The sequence below is a fragment of the Dermochelys coriacea genome, chromosome 2 (assembly GCF_009764565.3).
Source record: "Dermochelys coriacea isolate rDerCor1 chromosome 2, rDerCor1.pri.v4, whole genome shotgun sequence".
NCBI classification, from domain to species: Eukaryota; Metazoa; Chordata; order Testudines; family Dermochelyidae; genus Dermochelys; species Dermochelys coriacea.
The window spans coordinates 260,101,940-260,122,114 of NC_050069.1; the positions used below are offsets into that span (position 1 = coordinate 260,101,940).

Here is a 20,175-nt window from a genome sequence, read left to right on the forward strand (position 1 = left end):
TTTGGTGGAAAAAAAAAAAACAAAAAAAAACCATTTTTTTTTTCCACCAAATGCATCCGATGAAGTGAGCTGTAGCTCACGAAAGCTTATGCTCTAATAAATTTGTTAGTCTCTAAGGTGCCACAAGTACTCCTTTTCTTTGTGCAGCTGTGGTTGAAGCCCATGGGAGCTATGTGTAGTACAGAAGGTACAGATCATTATACCTATTTCACTGAGAATTACACAAAGACACACAGGTAATACTTTGAGAACATACAATAACCTAGACACTGTGGCTTCACATTTTCTGCTCTAACCAGTGGTTTAGATTATAAAACCCCAATAAAAATAAAGAATAACACAAATACAAGAAAGGGGAAGTTGATAGTAATGAGTATAAATGACATGTTAGAAACTGTAGAAAATTGATAAGGGAAGCAAAGGGACAGTAGGAGAAATTTATGGCCAGCAAAGTTAAGGCCAACAAGAAGTTTTTAAAATATATTAGGAACAAAAAGAATCCTGTCAATGATACAGGTCCATTACAGATGGAAATGGTACATTTATCACTAATAATTCAAAAAAGGCAGAAGTGTTTAATAAATATTTTGGTTCTGTATCTGGGGGGGGGGGAAGATAATATACTCCCATAATATGATGATGATAATATTCTTTCCATTTTGCTAGTATCTCTGGAGGATGTAAGACAAAAAAAAACTACTGCAGTTAGACATTTTAAAATCAGCAGGTCCAAATAACTTGCATCCAAGAATTTTAAAAGAACTAGCCAAGGAGCTCACTGGACCATTAATGCTGATTTTCAATAAGTCTTGGAGTACTAGGGAAGTTCCAGAAGATTGGAAGAATGTTAATGCTGAGCCAATATTTGAAAACGGTAAATGGGATGACCTGGGTAAGCTGCAGCCTGACATCGATCTTAGGCAAAATAATGGAGCAGATGATGCAGGACTCAATTAATAAAGAAATAAAGGAGGGTAATTTAATTAATGCTAATCAACATGGATTTATGGAAAATAGATCCTGTCAAACTAACTTGATATCTTTTTTGATCAGATTACATTTGGTTGATAAAGGTAATAGTGTTGACAAAATAGACTTCTATAAGGCGTTTGAGTTGGTACCACAGGATATTTTGCATAAAAGCTAGAATGATATGAAATTAACATGACACACATTAAATGGATTAAAAGCTGACTAACTGATAGGTCGCAAAATGTAACTGTAAATGGGGAATTGTCATTAAGCGGTTGTTTTTCCAGTGGGGTCTCGCAGGGATCAGTTCTTGGCCCTATGCTATTTAACATTTTTATCAATGACCTGCAAGAAAACATAAAATGATTACTAATAATGTTTGCAGATGACACAAAAACAATGAAGAGGACAAGCCACTGATTCAGAGCTATGCAGATCGCTTGGTAAACTGAGTGCAAGCAAATAGTATGCATTTTAATACAGCTAAATGTATACATTCAGGAACAAAGACAGGAGGTCATACTTATAAGATGAGGGACTATCAGTGACTCTGAAAAAGATTCGGGGGTTATGGTGGATAATCAAGTAAACATGAACTCCCACTGTGACTCTGTGGCCAAAGAATCTAATGCAATCCAGGGATGTATAAATTAGGGAACCTTGAGTAGGAGTAGAGAGGTTATTTTACCTCTGTATTTGGCACTGGTGCGACCGCTTCTAGAATACTGTGTCCAGCTCTGGTGCCCACAATTCAAGAAGGATGTTGATAAATTAGAGACGGTTCAGAGATGAGCCGTGAGAATGATTAAAAAGGATATAAAACCTGTCTTATAGTGACTGACTCAAAGAGTTCAATCTATTTAGCTTAACAAAGAGAAATTTAAGGGGTGACTTGATTACAGTCTATAGCTACTTATATGGGGAACAAATATTTAATAATGAGCTCTTCAGACTAGTAGAGAAAGGTCTAACACAATCCAATGGCTGGAAGTTGAAGCTAGACAAATTCAGACTGGAAACAAGGTGTAAATTTTCACAGTGAGAGTAATTAACTATTGAAATAATTTACCAAGGCTCGTGGTGGATTCTCCATCACTGACAATTTTTAAATCAAGATTGGATGTTTTTCTAAAAGATCTGCTCTAGAAATTATTTTGGGGGAAGTTCTCTAGCCTATGTTACACAGAGGTCAGATTAGATAATCACAATGGTCCCCTTCTGGCCTTGGAATTGATGAATCTTTTGTTTACCAACAGCAACTGGTCCTTTTTACTCAAGTAATAGAAACAAGCTTTTAGCCAGGGTAGCACAGGTAAAATCTAGATGTTCCAGCTACAAGTTTTGTGTCCGCTCACCACTGCAATCTCTGATATAGCAGACACATCTCCTAAGCTATTCTTCATCTCTTCGTAGGACTTGCCATCCTAAAGGTAAAGAGAGTTGTGAGAATCAGACTCAGCGAAAAGGCCACTTTTATTTCCGTGAGCAAGTTCAAACTGCAGTTACAATGTACTCCAGTTCCTCAAACCAGCATCTAGGTGAATACCACATGAGTTGGGATGCAGAATCCCAGGAACTGCAGCTGCAAGATAGGAACCACATGCACCTTTGAGATTTGCATCAGTCTCCGAGTGAATTAAGAGCTCATGCTGCATCATTGAGTGCATTAGTATGGGGGGAAAGGCATGGCTCTGTTGCAGAATGCACTTTATACCTTTGCTATGGCCTCCATTTATCTCCTGCCTATCTGTCAGGGGATGGGTGGGATCTGGGAACAAACACAGTGGCACAGGTCCTCTGCACTGCCTCTGGGGGGGGGTCCCCTGGGACCTGCTAGTTTTGGGATCCTAATCACCTGCTCCTTTTGCAAGGGTGGGCAAATCCCACCCCCACTGAAGAGAGAATTTGTAGTAATCCCCCACAGTGCAGAATTGCAGCAATTCACCATCCCCTGGACAGGAATAACCAGTGTAGGGGAACCACATGGCCCTGAAAGCCATAGGGATGCCAACTCTCATGACATCTGGTGTTTTCCTTAAAGCCCCAGCTCCTGGAGTCATGGGATTATGTGTGAATCTCAGCTGTCATTAAAAAACAAAGTTGTTAGCCTTTGTGGTTGCAAGGAAAAGCTTGAAAATATATGATTCCTGAAGACTCCAACACCAGAAGGCAAATAAAAAGAACCCAAGATTTATTACTTTTTACAATCTTATGATTTTTAAGCCAATCTCATGATTTTGAATGCTTGGGTTTAGCTGAAGCTATTAGTAGGGTACGTCTGTGACAACTGTGAACTTGTCGACAAAACTTTTGTCTTTCATGGGGGCTTTAAAAAGCCCCCCTGGGAAAGACAAACGTTTTGTCAATGCAAGTGGTAGTGTGAACGCAGTTTTGTTGGCAGGAGCACTCTCCTGCCAACAAAGCTAATGCTACTCGCAGGGCTGGAAGTATTTTGTTGGCAAAAGTGCAGACAAAGTACCAACAAAGAGCATTTACACACACACTGACTTTTAGCGACAAGGCTATGTCGACACAACCTTGTCACTAAAAGCTGCATGGTGTAGACAAGCCCATAGTTTTCCCCCATTTCACTTACCAATATCTCCAACACTACTCAATTTCACTTGCTATTTCTATGCCATTCATTTGCACTCTAGCGCCATCACGTGGCTGGAGTCTGGCTTCACAGCACTGGAGGACAGTGTTTCAGCAAGATTGTGTTCAATTAATTAAAAAACCGAAAATCTGATTTTATGAAAACTTAAAGACACAACCACATACAATCCTCTGAATAATCTAGATGTTGGGCCTAAACTGCTTGTCTTTAACTAGAGCTAGGTAAGCTTGGAATCCGGGTTTCAGGGTTTGATTAAAATATTCAGATTTTCAACTATATGTGTGTGCATATATATGTGTGCGTGTGTCCAAAAAATTGCGTTTAAATGAAATTTTTTTATTAAAACAACTGTTTCACTTAGTTCTATTTGTGATGCAACCCAAATGACGTTCTCACTAGTTTTTACTCTACACACCGTAGAGAATATGTAGACCTCTACCCACTGATACTTTATATATACATATATATACATATATACATATATTATATTCATTCAGACAGACAGACAGACAGACAGACAGACAGACAGGACACTAAGATTTCCCAGTAACTTACACTCCACTTATATGGATCCCAAGCACTGAACCAGCCAGTGAAGGTGAGTGGTTCATAGCCTTGCTTCACCATTATTATTGGTGTTGCTAAATCTCTTCCGGCTGGATGGGTCTTCAGATAGTCTTTGGCTGAGGAAATAGCCTCATTTCTTTCATATGTATTGGAAGTTTTGCCAATCCAAAGGAAAATCTACAGTAGGAGAAGGAAGAAGACAAGTGAATGGTAAGAGCCACTGGAGACCTGGATGGTTAGCCCCAGGCTGCAGAAGAAGGCAAAACCCCTCCAGGGTCTCTGCTAATCTGACCCAGCCAAAAATTCCTTCCCAACCCCAAATATGCCCATCAGTTAGACTCTGAGCACGTGGGCAAGCCAGCCACCAGGGAAAGAATTCTCTGTAGTAACTCAGACCCCTCCCCATCTAGTGTCCCATCACCGGCCATTGGAGATATTTGCTGCTAGCAGTCGCGGATCAGCTATATGCCATTGTAGACAGTCTCACATCATACCATCCCCACCATAAATTTATCAAGCTCAGTCTTGAAGCCAGTTAGGTGTTTTGCTCCCAGTGTTCCCCTTGCAAGGCTGTTGCAGAACTTCACTCTTCTGATGGTTAGAAACCTTCGTCTAATTTCAAGCCTAAACTTGTTGATGTCTACTTGAGTCTACCTGCTCTTGTCCCAGCGGCAGTGGAGACATCCCCTAATGTCCAATGCAGTCAAACCCAAATCCTAGTGCTAGTCTGGCCTAGAACTCAAACCTAATCTGGAGCCAGAGCTGAGTGCTGAGTTTTCAGTTTAACTCTACTCCCTTCTGTCTCCTAAAATTTGGAGCAGGCTTCGATCACTGACTGTAGCACATGGAAGAGAATTTGGGCGTAGGGCTAGCACATCAGTGACACTAACTGCTTACCAGTGTGACAAAGAGAACACGTGCCTTTACATGTGTTAGCGAAGCCATATCCTAATACTTTGGCTATGGGGCACCAGAGCCATCACCCAGCCCGGCTGGAAATAGCTGCTTGTATATGCTCACTGCAATCCCACAGTAGGCAGAAGGTTCTCAGAATTGCAATGTAATTCCCTCCCTTCTGGCAGGGCACCTAGGAAGCTGCAAGAATAACATCTCACTAAACCGCCAGAGCCTGAGCTCAGTGGAGCTGACACGTACTGCTTAGAGTGAGAGGTCAGACTAGATGGTCTAATGGATCCGTCTGGCCTTAAAATCTACTGGATTCTAGTATGGGCTTTGCCACTGATCTCAGCAAATTTGGGAGTTGAGCTCACTCAGACCCCTTTTGAAAATCCCAAGCATGGTGCCTGTTTCTTATCTGCCAAATAGGTCTAACACTGTAATTTCTCTTCAGAGCAGCGTTGCCTAGTGGCTAGAGCACTGCCCTGGGACTCAGGAGACTTGGGTTGTATTCCCAGCCTGCTGGCTGACTTTGGGCAAGTCACTTTGCCTCTCCGTGCCTCAGTTTCCCCATCCAATCTTCTAATGAGACTGACCTCCTTTGTAAAGCACTTTGATATGTACTGCTGGAAAGTGGTGTAAAAAGCTAAGTATTATTAATTACGCTGGCCTGCATTACTGGGGTGTTGTGTAAATATTGGCAAAGCACTTTGGATGGAAGATACTGTTCTGAATTTCACGCTGAATACTGCATTAAAATAAGTCAAGCCAACAAAAATGCACAGCTCCTATTACAAAGGGTTGAGGAGGGAATTCCACTGACCTCTTCCCAAGTGTCTAGTAACATGACATCATCTTCGTCCAAGTCATCCTGGCAGAAGCCCACCACTTCTGTCATGATAAACCGCCCTGTCTGGTTGGAGCACTCGAATAGGCGGGGCTGGTATCGGACAGTGGGCTCTTGGAATCTTGGCAGGACGAGAAGAACCAGGAAATGTGAAATCTTTTCCCACGTTTGGGTCTAATATGCATTGTAGACACTAGTTGTGGCCACAAGGGGTCAGACTTGTACACGGCAACACCCCTCAGCTGTGATGAAAGCTGGCAGGTTGGGGTCAGGGTGGGGAGAGTTGCTGGAATCTTTTCGGGAGTTGATCCCAGGGGTTCAGAACCCCTCTGGCCCCCACCAAAAGTCAAAGCAAAATTCCACCCGAACCACCAAGTTTTTCCTGTTTTCAAGTTGAAGCCACATTAACCCACCAGGTTTTAAAGCTTCCTGAAACTTCCCATTTCCCAGGCCCACGTTTGTAACAATCAAACTGATCGGAGCGTTCACACAGCCCTTCTTCTCAGCTCCGACAGAAGAGCCCAAGCCTCAGACCAGTTCAGATCTGGATTTCAACCCCCGCTCCCCAAGAAGGGCCAGACCCAGTGCCCATGGGGGTGAATGGAAGCCTTTGCGTGGACTTCACCGGGCATTGGGTCACATCCAGAGCTTGGGGATGCTCCCACTGCAGCCCTTAATGAATTACCTCTTGTCACTGGCATAGGGGGCTTTTCCTCCCAGTGCTGCCCAGAACTCCACCGGCTCTTGCCCCTCCAGAACGGTCTGCTTGTCCCGTTTGGAGACGATGTTGGCCACTATCTTCGCCATCTCTCTCTCATCCCCGCTGCAGCCCTGCATTCACGGCACAAGATCAGAGGGGTTCAGGAGGGGCCTGGCAAAATAGGTCTGTGACCTGATGGCCGGTGAGCCACGTGTCTGTACATCACTGCCCTCTGCTGGAGAGAACTAGAGCTGCCCAAATGTTTGGGATTATGTCCCCCCTCCAGTGGCTGGGCCAATAAGGGGATGTGTTAATTCTGCAGGGAGAATTGCAAACGGCAGAGATGTCAGTCGTTATGACTCATTTGCAGTCATCTAGGCCCAGACCTCAAAGGCATTTAGGCACCTAACTCCCATTGATTTCTCAGTACCTTTGAGGTTCTGGGCCCTAGGGACTGATTCTCCCAGTGGACCCATTGAAACTGATGGGACTCCTCGCGTAACGAGGTAACAGTCAACAGGAGTGAGGGTGGCGGAATTGGACCTTGTGTAAACATTGTGGTGGTCCTTTCATCTGCTCGCTTACCTTCCCACACCACAGGTAGCAGACCTGGCTGGTCGTGAGCAGGAAGACGTCGTTGGAGTTGAGGGAGGAGGCCCGGGCTGGCACCTCGATGGTTTTGGTGTTGATCTCATCAGTGCCCCTCACTTGGAAGAGACGGACCATGGGCTCGGGCTCGTTATTCTGTGCGCGACTTGTGCCTCCCTACAAAAATCCAGATCACGTCACGAGGCGTGATGGGTGCGAAAGCCCAGGGGGCCTTGGGTGAGAAGAGCAGACTCGGGGGTCTTTCCCTTCAAGCTGCCAGAACAGAGGGATCAAGGGTCTGATCCAAAGCCGCCTGGACTCCCTGGGAGCCTCTCCACTCCTTCAGTGGTCTTTGACCCGGGCCCCAAATCTCCCACCAGGAAGACAGCCAGCATGCTATACGCCTGCTGCGGGCATTTGCCAGTAACACATGGACAGGAATGGGGAAGGCCGAGGAGGGAGTTTCCAGCCTGCCTTGTAGAGCAGGAAGACGCTGTTTCCCCAACTAAGCACCCTGTGCAGAAGGCAGTGACCCAAGCACGGTGCTCTGTGCCATAGGTCAATGCAGGTGCTTTCTTCAAAGTGAAACTGCTCATCTTTCCCTTGCCCCCTCCCTCTTGCTTTCCCTGGCCCTGTGCTATTGGCCATACGAATGGGATCTAATTCACCCTACAATGGCTGTACAGCGCTGGTTTGAAAGAGAAGCCATAGCTAGTGGCTAAAGGCCCGGTCTGGGTGTCAGATCTGAGCAGAGGCTTTACCGGGTCGGTATAAGGACCCCAATTGTTCTAGTCTCAGCTATGCCAGTGGCTCTCAACCTTTCCTGACTACTTACCCTTTCTGGAGTCTGATTTGTCTTGCATACCCCCAAGTTTCACCTCACTTAAAAACTACTTGCTAACAAAATCAGACATGAAAATACAGAAGTGTCACAACACACTAGTTCTGAAAAATTGTTGACTTTCTTGTTTTTACCATACAATTATAAAATAAATAGTTTGGAATATAAATACAGAACAGACCCTTTTACGCACGGATGTCTAGAGTCAAGCCGTCATGACTGCATGTTAACGGACCACGGGTTAAGAGGGCCATGCTGAAAAAAGTGTCTATGATTCACTATGAAAAAAAACGCTGTTATTTTCTGCTCTTTCTGGCTTGCATTTTTTTTTCCTTTCTTATGAAGTCTGTCATACGCTGCAGAAGAATGATTTTGATATTTTCCACATTTTGCTCCTCCATAAATCTTACAACAGTTTCTACAGCACTAAGGACTTCTGTGGGCAAAATTTTGACCTTTTCAATGGCATCCTCACCATCACTTTCACGGACCGACATAGACTTGCAGCCCGTTAATATTTCTTCCTCTGACAGAAATTCTGAAGTCAGGCAATCTTCATCCATCTCCAGCCACTTGGTAATGATTTCCGGCGACGTAGCCAAACTAAAATCTTCCATCATTTGAAAGAGAAGTTTACCTTTATCCTCTTTTGTCTGCGTGCGTGTTTGTAGGATGTCGCCTTCCGAAAATCCTTCAAAGTCTGGCTCTGAATCAGTGCCACTGATGGAGTTTTCCTGAGTCGTCTTTGACAGAAAACGCATCACTGAGATCCTTCATCCAGCAGTTTTCAATGGACTTTTGTTTTACTCCGTCCCAAGCTTTTTTAACTAAATAAATAATTTCTTTTATGTTTAACTGTTTCAGGAATTCGGAAATGCCTGAAGATGTGCATGACACTATTGCCGAAATCAGCTCCCGTCGATAATTGTTTTTAAAATTCTGAATAATGCCCTGGTCTAAAGGTTGAATTTTTGATGTTGTGTTGAATGGTAGGTATAGCACTCAAATTTTTCCATTGCTCGATACCAGTGATTCGGCTGGAAGTTGGGCTGGACAATTGTCAAATAGCAAAAGTGCTTTGGCTTCAAGTTTCTTCGACCGCAGATGCTTACGAACAGCTGGAACAAAGCGGTTGTGGAACCAGTCGTCGAAAATGTGCCTCGTCATCCAAACATTTTTGCTGTTAGCGTATATTACTGGCAGTTTGGCTCTACTGAGGTGATTAAAGCAGCGAGGGTTATGAAAGCGGCCAATGAGAAGAGGGGCAAGCTTATGGCTGCCCGTCTTATTACTACAAAGAAGAAGAGCCACATGATCTTTTATCTTTTTAAATCCAGCTGCTTTCTGTATCTCGTAATTACAGGCTAAAGTCTTATCAGGTAGCAGTTTTGCAAATAAAGCTGTTTCATCACCATTATAAAGTTGTTCTTCGTGGTAGTCTTCATTCTGTAAAATAGATTTTAACTCGCGGGAAACAGGTTCGCGGCCAATTCAACGGCTTTCTCCAGAAATCGATACCTTTGCTATGCCATGATGCTTTAAAAAATGACTTGTATACTCCTTGCTGGCTTGGAATGATTCATCCCCCATTAAATTATCAAATCGTGTAGCTTGGGCTTGAAGCATTGGTTCACTGAGCAGCATTCCTTTCAGCCTTTCCCGAGCAAACCCCGTGCACGTGGCTTTGTCTACTGTGGGTTTTCCTGAATAGCGCACATGTTTTCGCTTGCTCCCCACGGCAGAATCAATATTTTGTACAAAGCCGTTCAGTTGAGATTCAGTTTTTAGCCATCCTCGGAGAGTAGATTTGGCAATCCCAATAGCTTTTGAAACTTTGGCCTGGGTTTCTCCGCTATTTACTCAATCTGTTGCAGCTAGCTTTTCTTCTACAGTGTAGGAACGCTGATGCTTGCCCTCTGCCATTATATTAGGCCTACGGTTAAAATTTTCTAATGTAGTGTATACATTACTCTGTAACTACTACATATTATCTCTCTCTCTAGGGTGACAATGACTAAGCATGTGTGATCATCTTTACCAATATCGGTGAAGATGTACAACACATTTCCGCTCCGCACTTCCTGTCAATTTCTATGTCAGTGAGCTGGTGAGCAAATCTGTAGTGCTACATAGAAAGTTCCTGTACCACGTGTTAATGAGTCTTGTGTGTTAAATAAGTAGCACTGGGAGGCATGGCGCTACTGCGCGTTAAGTGGATTTGCACGTAAACGGGTCTGTACTGTATTGTACTTACACTTCAGTATATAATATAGAGCAGTATAAACAAGTCGCTCTCTGTATGAAATTTTAGTTTGCACTGACTTCGCTAGTGCTTTTTATGTAGCCTGTTGTAAAACTAGGCAAATCTCTAGAGAAGTTGAAGTAGACATGGAAGATCTCTATGTATCCCTAGTTGAGAACCACTGAGCCATGCCACAGACTTGCTGTGTAACCGGGGACAAGCCACCTGGGTGGGCTAATGAGCAATGCTCAGTGTTGGCCGAATTCTGCTCCCAGTGAAGCCAAGTGTTAGGCCAGCACTGAGGCCTCGGCCTCTCCCCGTGCCTCCATTTCATCTGTTGCTTTGTGACACAGGGCCCAGGAACCCCAAGTAGGCGTAGCTGTAACTAGAGAGCCTATGAATTGGGCGACCATTCCGCAGTCACCTGGCAGGGACAAGGCTTGCAGGGGTCTTTGAGGCTGGATACTGGAAGATGCTGTCAGACAGCCTATGAACATTTGCTGTGATTTACGGCATAACGTCTTGTGTTTAATTCCGTAGAGCATCCAGGGATAGAATTTGAATGCAAGACGCTGTACAAAACAATTAAACTTTAGAGATGGAAAAGATCTGAGGGCTTAATCTAGTCCAGTCTAGGCCTGTTCCCTTTGAGATATTTACTATTTGCTCAGCCTCATTTGAAACGTGCCAGGTGGAGAGGGGAAGCATTGCCCAGCAGTTTTTCAGTTCCCAGCTCAGTCAGACTTCCTGTGTGTGACCTTGGGCAAGTCACTTAGCCTCTCTGTGCCTCAGTTGCCTCTCTGCAAAATGAAGATAATAGCCCTGCCCTGCCTCCTCACAGGAGGTTATGAGGCTAAATCCATTAACGACTGAGCAGGAGTAAGATATTATGGCAACGGGGGCAGAATAAGTTCCTATGACAGAAGTATGGGTTTCCAGCACTTCTCTTGGGAGACTGACACAGCCCAAATAGACCTAACTGTCAGGCTATTTCAGCCTAAACAGTCCCATTCCTCCTCAGGATGCCCCCATCTACCACCCTAAACAGTTCTTCTTTCTTCCTGGTGTAAGCTATGTCTACACAGCATGGTGCTTGGTCCCTCTCTTAGTGACGGCTAGGCCAGTTAGAAATTGATCAGCAAGTTGCAGATTTGGCTAACAGAGGTGTGTCTTTCAGCTCAGGCAGCCGGGGATCATGCACTAAGATCCAGAGGTCCCAGGTGTGATCCTCACCACTGACCATCCATCTAGGGGCATCAGCCTTACCCTGGTGTTTACACACTTCAGCTATTTCTGGAGTCAAAGCCATTATTACCTCATAAATAATCAGGCTGCCCTTAAAGATGGCAAGGAAGTGCTGAGGCTCCCTGCCCATCGTCACTCGAATCTGCACCGGCTCATTCCCGTATTTTTTGTCCAGCTCCACGGCATTGAACGCGCAGGCAGTGACTTCATCCACAGAGGCATGGCGGCCCTAGGATCGAACAAGAGATACCTGGGATCGCAGTTCAGGAGATGCTAAATGCATGGAATGTTTCATGGTTACAAACTGCCCCAGGCAGTCAAACATAATGAGGCAGAACCCCAATTAATAACAAGAATTTTAGTTATAAGCTGGGGACGCATCAATTAGAAGTAACAGAGGAGGAGAAGGACCTCAGAGTATTGGTTGACCACAGGATGGCTATGAGCCGCCAATGTGATATGGCTGTGAAAAAAGCTAAGGCAGTCTTGGGATGCATCAGGCGTGGTATTTCCAGTAGAGATAAGGAGGTGTTAGTACCGTTATACAAGGCACTGGTGAGACCTCATCTGGAATACTGTGTGCAGTTCTGACAAGTTTCAGAGTAGCAGATGTGTTAGTTTGTATTTGCAAAAAGAAAAGGAGTACTTGTGGCACCTTAGAGACTAACAAATTTATTAGAGCATAAGCTTTTGTCAGCTACAGCTCACTGCATCCGATGAAGTGAGCTGTAGCTCACGAAAGCTTATGCTCAAATAAATTTGTTAGTCTCTAAGGTGCCACAAGTACTCCTTTTCTTTGTGTGTGCAGTTCTGGTCTCCCAGGTTTAAGAAGGATGAATTCAAACTTGAACAGGTACAGAGAAGGGCTACTAGGATGATCTGAGGAATGGAAAACCTGTCTTATGAAAGGAGACCCAAGGAGCTTGGCTTGTTTAGCCTAACCAAAAGAAGGTTGAGGAGAGATATGATTGCTCTCTATAAATATATCAGAGGGATAAATACCGGAGAGGAAGAGGAATTATTTAAACTCAGTACCAACGTGGACACAAGAACAAATGGATATAAACTGGCCATCAGAAAATTTGGACTTGAAATTAGACGAAGGTTTCTAACCATCAGAGGAGTGAAGTTGTGGAACAGTCTTCCAAGGGAAGCAGTGGGGGCAAAAAAACCTATCTGGCTTCAAGATTAAACTCGATAAGTTTATGGAGGAGATGGTATGATGGGATAACATGATTTTGGCAATTAATTGATCTTTAACTGTTTATGGCAAATAGGCCCAATGGCCTGTGATGGGATGTTAGATGGGGTGGGATCTGAGTTACTACAGAGAATTCTTTCCTGGGCATCTGGCTGGTGAATCTTGCCCACACGCTTAGGGTTCAGCTGATCGCCATATTTGGGGTCGGGAAGGAATTTTCCTCCAGGGCAGATTGGAAGAGGCCTTGGGGGTTTTTCGCCTTCCTCTGTAGCATGGGGCACGGGTCACTTGCTGGAGGATTCTCTGCTCCTTGAAGTCTTTAAACCACGATTTGAGGACTTCAATAGCTCAGACATAGGTGAGAGGTTTATTGTAGGAGTGGGTGGGTGAGATTCTGTGGCCTGCATTGTGCAGGAGGTCAGACTAGATGACCATAATGGTCTTAATATCTTAATATCTGATCTTAATATCTATGAGTCTATGTATCATGAGATTTTAAAAATAATCTATGTGGGATTCTTTTATTTGGTTTTTGGTCATGGAGCCTTTAGAGTTCACATTTTCATTCTTTTCTCCAGAACCATGAAGAAATAGAAAATATTTTTTTTAAAAAGGGATAGCGGAGATTCACGTTCCCATGACTCATGCACTGGGGCTGCGAAGAACAACATGAAATATTGCAAGATTCGCTATCAAATCATGAGTCAGCAACACTGCCACTGTGGATTATGGCAGTGGAGAAAAACCACAGGCCTGAGTCTCTGCTTCCTTGCGTCTTGTATCATCACATACCCCTCTCTGCAAAGCGAGGGTGCCTGCAGCCACCTCTGGGGTGGAGCGCAGCAGCCGGCCACACACACTGCATTCACTTGGCGCACAAGCAAAGGGTTATACAAGGTGCCAGGTCCCCCAGGTTTATGAAAAGCGTGTGTGTGTGTTGGGGAATGGTAATTTTTTTTTGGTCAATCCTTGCTGTTGCTTAGACAAAATGCAGGTCATGCAAGTGAAACCCTCTGCCCCGCCTGCCAGAGGAAAACATCTGTAGTCCTTTCAGGCCCAAGACTGAACAGAACATTCTCTGATAGGCAGCATGGTGGGAATGGGGCTGTTATGCCTCCAAAGGGTAGCGTGCCCCACCCCTTTTCAAGCTCTACCATGCTCTTCAGCAGCCTCTGATTGTCTCAGGGAAGCAGTGCGTTCATGGCTTCCTTTCAGACAGCCTCGACTGGTCTTGCATTCTGAGGAACTGCAGTAGAAGCCAGTGCTGCCACTCGCAGCCTGATTCGATCATACCCTTCAGTGAAACGCACTAGACCTCCGTGTGGAAGGACGCAGAAGGTCACACTGCTGGCTCAACTGGGGTTCGAAAGTGCAAGACAGAGCCAAAGATGATGGGCTTTCCAAAGAGTAAGTGAGCGTTTGGGGTTGGGTTATTTTTATATTTTCTTCGGTTCTGAGCTTCTATCAATTATATCCAGCCCTTTCCTGCTTGCCTTTTACTTACTTGCCACATATAGATCATGTAATGAGGTCTGCCCGTTTTCAGGTATGTATAGAGGATCAGGTAACAATCTCCTCCGTAGAACTGCCCGTAAGTCTTGGGATCCACTGGTTGCATGTGCAGATCCTCAATCCGCCACACCTGCATAGAAACTTCCTGGTCAGAAAGGTGGGATTTTGTGTGTGCAAATGTGAGCATGTGTAAATATACACGAGCCACCTCTTCAGGGGCCCACTGAAGTTCAGGCCTGTAGGCTCTATATCAAATGCCCACTTCTCCGCTGTGTTACTCCAGTTTTAGGCCGCGCGAGTCCACTGATTTCCTCAGCCTATTCTATCAGCGCGTTCTTGGCTGCTAACAACGCGCAGTGCCTTACCTGAAATAGACAAACAAACCTGCTGACTCTCTTGCCTCACTGATCAAAGACCATAGGGTAAGAGGTCCCTCCTCCCCCAAAAAGATATCTGGGGGAGAGGGGATTTATAATAGCTCTTCTGAATAGTCACAACATTCTGGGAGTTCATTCTGGCTACAGCCACATTACCTTAGTGCAGAACCTCACGAGATCTGCACAGCACATAAAAGTGGCAATGGTTTGGAAATATGCCAAGGACTGCAACTTACGTAAGAGAAAAATGATTTGGAAAGTGATTGCTCACCTCAACTTTCCCGGAGGCATCATCTGCCATTCTCTGTTCTGCAGCTAGCTCTGGTCTGGCATGTAACTGAGAGACATCAAATTTCACTTGCTCCACCTTGGCTGTACACATACGCAGAATACACATTAACCAAACCGTATAAACATACAGTTTAAGTACTGTACAGTGCCTCATATCTACACACAATTATCACATACATGAGAAAAATCCTGGCTTGTAATGATCTGAAAAGCATACCATGAGTGAGTAGACACAACATATCCTGCATCTTGGCAGGGGTTAGACTAGATGGCCCTTGTGGTCCCTTCTAAACCTATGGTTCTATGATTCCAAGTAAACGTCTATTGTTGATGGAGCTTGGGTGTTCTATTTGTTGACCTCCTAAGAGGCCAATAATAATAGAATTACGGACCAATATTACTCAATCACATTGTATATTCAAAAAGTACACCCTTATTGGCTCCAATGAGTTCCATTCAAAGTATTATTCACCTCCCAAACAAACAATTCATGATTATTTCCTCCTTTTAAATGTTCTTTTCAAAAGGAAAAATGGTTAAATTTCTGAAGGTAATGATAGAGAGAGAGAGAGAGACGGACTATGATGAAGACATTCAATATCTATGTAACTATTCACATATTCACTTCACGTTTCTGTCAACATCCAGGTCTGTTGTCCCTCAGCTCAAAATTTTCCCTTTTGGAACAACTCACTGTAATATTCACGTCAACAAAAGCCAGTGAGCCAAATTCTGCTTTTGCTTATACTAGTGTAAATCCAGAACAAGCCCATTGACTTCAGCAGAGTCAGATTTATGCCAGCATAAATGGAAGCAGATTTTCATCCAAAATTTGCTTATTAGATTCATAGTTACTGATTTCTGAAGATAAAAGGGGTTTTCTTTGTAAATTTTTAAGATTTGTTTCCTAACTGATTTCTTGATTGCCACAATTTACATTTGACGTAGCTGACGATTTTGCTATTTTATTATGTAAGCATGCCGTAGCAGCAATTTTTGTTATTGCTAAATTGCTGAATCCTTTGTATTTTACCAAAGAAGATGGAAGATACGTGATTACGGAAGAACGGGCAATAAGGCTTTAAACTACTGAAGGTTTGAACCAATCAGTGTAAAAGATATTCCTTGGGACTCATTTTTCATAAGGAAAGCAGACAGAACTCAAAATCAATGACAATAAAATAAGCTAAAGATCAGCCACTGCTGGCTTGGAGGTTTCACAGATCCAAGGCCACAAGGAACCATTGTGATCATCTGGTCTGGCCTCCTCTATAACGCAGGCCAGAGAACTTCCCCAAAATAATTTCCAGAGCATCTCTTTCAAAAACATCCAATCTTGATTTTAACATGATCAGTGATGGAGAAGCCACCATGACCTTACATAAATTATTCCAATGGTTAATTACCCTCACTGTTAAAAACTTATGCCTTATTTCCAGTCTGAATTTCTCTAGCTACAATTTCCCGCCATTGGACCATGTTAGATCTTTCTCTGCTAGACTGATGAGCTCATCATTAAATATTGTTCTCCGGGGAGGTACTTATAGACTGTAATAAAGTCATCCCTTAACCATCTCTTTGTTAAGCTAAATAGATTGAGCTCTGAGAGTCTATAGCTACAAGGCAAGTAGTCTAATCCTTTAATTATTCTTATGACTCTTCTCTGAACCCTCGCCAGTTTATCAGCATCATTCTTGATGATCTCACCAATCTTGCCAGTTGTGTAGACTTTGCCAAGCCCTTGAGTTTCCTCCTTTTCTGTCCACCTCTTGAAGAGCTGTTTAAACATTGCTGACTCTGCACCGTCATTCACCACTTCCACATTGGTGGTAGCAGAATAACCCTTGGCTTGGATAAAACCCTATGAGGGGATTCCAAAAGGACTTCACTTAGCTCATACCAATCTCTGTATAGAAGTACAATTGGACTGAATGTTGCCTGGACCTACACCAACCCTGCTGATCCAAATATCCCCAAAACCCTTAAGAAGTTTGGAATGTGAATCCCTGAGCTAGATCTAAATTTTGTAACCGGCCTTTATAATACAAGGCTTCGCCAAAAATCCATATCTAGACACCCACAAACTCTTGAGATGTGCAATATCCAGGGCTGACCAGGGCAGCATGGGCCCATGTCAGGTTAGGAATGCCCCCCTTTTTCCCCTGCTTCATAGACATATAGAGCTCCTGATGAGCCACCAGGAGTTGAGAGAAAGAATGATCCAATGGTTTGGGTGTCAGCCTGGGACTTGGTAGACCCAGGGTCAATTCTTTGCCCTGCTACGGATTTCCGGTGTGACCGTGGGTGAGTCACATAGCCTCTCTGTGCTGCAGTTCCTCATGTACTAACTTGTGTGAAAACTACAAACTGCCTTGTCTTCAGTAGGATTTCACTTCAAGTTCACGAACTCATGAATACACCTTCTTCCCCAGTGAAGACAAAGCCCTAAATACCTTAGGCTACTTTGAAAATGTCAACTACAAATTCCCATTTAAGGCCTATTCCAAAGCCCACTGAAGTCAATGGAAAAACTCTTCGTGACTGCAGTGGCTTTGAATTGGGCTCTGAGGTACCTAAATAAATGGCCTCATCCCTCACAGCTCCCATTTATTTAATCCAAGCATGACAATGTTAGTTTAAGTGCATTATTACTATATTGTCTTCAGTTAATATGTGAGAAAACAGGCCAGCTCCCATCAATCAATGTTCCATTGTAATTATTAGCAATCGGGATAGTTCTTAGCTACTTCCCCTGGCAGATTGTTTTAAATACAGGGCTCACCACAGCTCGGCTGAATGCTGCTTTCTTTTCCTCCTTGCTGGAGTCTTTTCCTCTCCAAACATAGATCTTAAAACCACCTTGGTCTAAAATGTGACAGTCCTGAAGTGAAGCAGAGGAAATAGATCAAAAATCCTGCTGGGGCCAGGTTTTTCCCTTTATCCAAAGGGTCACCTGCACTCACATCTAGGCTAGAAAATGTTTTGCCCCTTTTCCACAAGTGGTTCAGGTGCACAGTTGCTAGCAGCAGTTGAGAGCTAGTATAGGCAGCTGCACTATTCCCGGAAAATGGGTACAATGTTTTCTTCCCTAGACCCAGCTTGAATTGATCCCGAGAGTATCTGACACTTGTTCCAAACCCACCAATAAGTCCTTTGCACACATCAGCAACCAATGGGTCAGTTCCCAAAAGAATGGGGTGAGAGAGACTAGAACTACAGGCCCTGAAAGTTCAACCCTCAGCCCACTGTGCTAGATTAATAAGTGGTATTGATTTGTAGAGTGCCTGCTGGGAGCTAGAGGAGTACGAAGCAATGCCTGACTTAGACCTTTCTTGTACCAGTGTAGGTCTGGAGTGACCTCCCTGAAGCCAGAGGAGTACACTGATGTAAAATCAGTGCAACGTCAGAACCAAGCTGTGCCAGATCAGAACTGGGCCATCTAACTCTGCCTCAAATCCCTGACAGTCTAACTGCATCATGGTACCGTATCAGGTAACAATGATGGAGAACAGAGCTTCTTGTTTTTAAAGGAAAAGCAAAACAACCCAGAAGAAAGCAGAACCTTTTAATCAGTGCTTAATTTGTGCCAGGGCCGAGCCCTGGCACCTCTAGGCTTGGCAGTTCGTAGTGCTGGCTCCTGGCACCTCTGGGCTTGCTGCATCAGTTATGAAAGTAAAAATATTGCTTGAGCCCTAGCACCTCTTTCATTACAAATTAAGCACTGTTTATTTCTATTCGGAGGTGACATGTACACTGATCTACCCTCGATAACACCTTATGCTTCTACTGCTAGAAGCGGAGGGAGGGAGGGAGGGAGGGAGGGAGGCGAGAACCCTGGTTAGTCAGAGGGGTTGGTGGCAGCTGACAGACATATTGGTTTCCCTCATGGTAACCCCAACATCTTGTGGGCTGGTTTCTGCTTGAAGAAATTAGTGGGGACAAATTCACTTTTATATTTTAGCCAGATCCTCCCTCACGTATACAAACACAAGCTATTAATCTTCTCTGTTCTGACAGTGCCTTGAGACACTTGACTGTTCCTTTAGTGACTGCCGAGGTAACAGGTCCTTGGGCTGTCAGGCGGGCAGGTCATCAACTGCCATACTCTGCCTTCATTATTATTTGTATGATCATTTCACTTACAGGCCTCAGGCAAGGACCCAGGTACCACTGTGCAGGTACTGTGCATGCAGGGGACAAGAAGTGACAGTTCTTATCACAAAGAGCTGACAACCTTAGCATCTCGCCCCATTTCCCTGCACCTTACCTCGTGCTGGAGGAGATCTTGTGTGAGGGGCCGGGTGGCTATCTCCTGCACCACCAAGTCGTTGTCGTTTTCATAGACACTAGAGGAGCAATAGGCAGAGAAAGATTCACAGAGGACTGGGGGAGAAGGGACTCTCCTCCTGTGGGGGGACACACACATTCCCAGGGCTTGGGTTTGGAGGCCTAATCCAGACTTACTGGTAGAGCCGGACGTTTGCTTTCTGCAACTCATCGGCTTTCTCATCGGGCGTGGCAGCCCGGAGCGCCCCATGTCTCTCCCCGAGCACCGTTTTCATGATCTGCATGAGGTCTGGCGAGTCCTTCTCATTGTCAATGATGCCGATCTGGGCCCGACCGCCTCTCTCGCCATCCCTGATGCTACGAGCCAGAGCCAGTCCCTGCAAGAGATGGGTTTAGCTGATTTAGCCAATGAAAAGACTCGCCTTTCACCTCTGCAGGTGCTGGGTCAGGACTTTCAATACTCACACAGGACATTTCAGTCCAATTTATTATCTTGGTCAATGCAGTCTGCCTGGGCAATCCTAACACATAGAGGAGAATGGGGCACGAGGCACCCAAACTACAACTCCCATGATGCACCACGACAGCATTTCCAAATTGAAATGTTTCGGTTTTTAACCAAATCTTTACATTCTCTGTAGAAAGACTTTTTGTGCGTGAAAAAAGCTGTTGAGTTGAAAACCCAATTTTCCATTGAAATACAGCTTAGACAGAATGTTTTGAAGCAGCTTTGGAATTCTAGCATCAAAGGAAATCTGGACATCATCTCTCACTGCAAACCCTCCTCCTGCTGCCACATTTCCCATGTCTGCAAATCTGCCCTGCAGCCCTTCTTCCCCATTGCTCCTGGGGGAATCTGCCTCCTCTCCACCTCTGCTGAAAGCATCAGCTGCTCGCCTTACCCTGACCATGCTGCTATCTTCTCCATGGTGTCCCAAGGCCCAGCTCTCTGGATGCCACAACATGCAGAAAGATGCTGCCTGCCTTTTCA

At 44.5% G+C, this 20,175-nt stretch overlaps 1 protein-coding gene across 1 annotated transcript in view; it reads right to left on the reverse strand.

Annotated features, from left to right (window-relative positions):
* Positions 1 to 20,175, reverse strand: part of VILL (villin like) — a 55,911-nt gene that overhangs the window by 4,230 nt on the left and 31,506 nt on the right. The window contains exons 7-18 of the mRNA XM_038392292.2: positions 19,362 to 19,561; positions 19,165 to 19,243; positions 17,680 to 17,778; positions 16,605 to 16,758; positions 14,878 to 14,978; positions 14,222 to 14,359; positions 11,587 to 11,745; positions 7,186 to 7,365; positions 6,586 to 6,731; positions 5,877 to 6,021; positions 4,145 to 4,333; positions 2,328 to 2,396 (exon numbers count right to left, since the gene is read on the reverse strand). Coding sequence (XP_038248220.1) covers positions 2,328 to 2,396; positions 4,145 to 4,333; positions 5,877 to 6,021; positions 6,586 to 6,731; positions 7,186 to 7,365; positions 11,587 to 11,745; positions 14,222 to 14,359; positions 14,878 to 14,978; positions 16,605 to 16,758; positions 17,680 to 17,778; positions 19,165 to 19,243; positions 19,362 to 19,561 — 1,659 coding nt within the window. The remainder of the gene's footprint in view (positions 1 to 2,327; positions 2,397 to 4,144; positions 4,334 to 5,876; positions 6,022 to 6,585; positions 6,732 to 7,185; positions 7,366 to 11,586; positions 11,746 to 14,221; positions 14,360 to 14,877; positions 14,979 to 16,604; positions 16,759 to 17,679; positions 17,779 to 19,164; positions 19,244 to 19,361; positions 19,562 to 20,175) is intronic.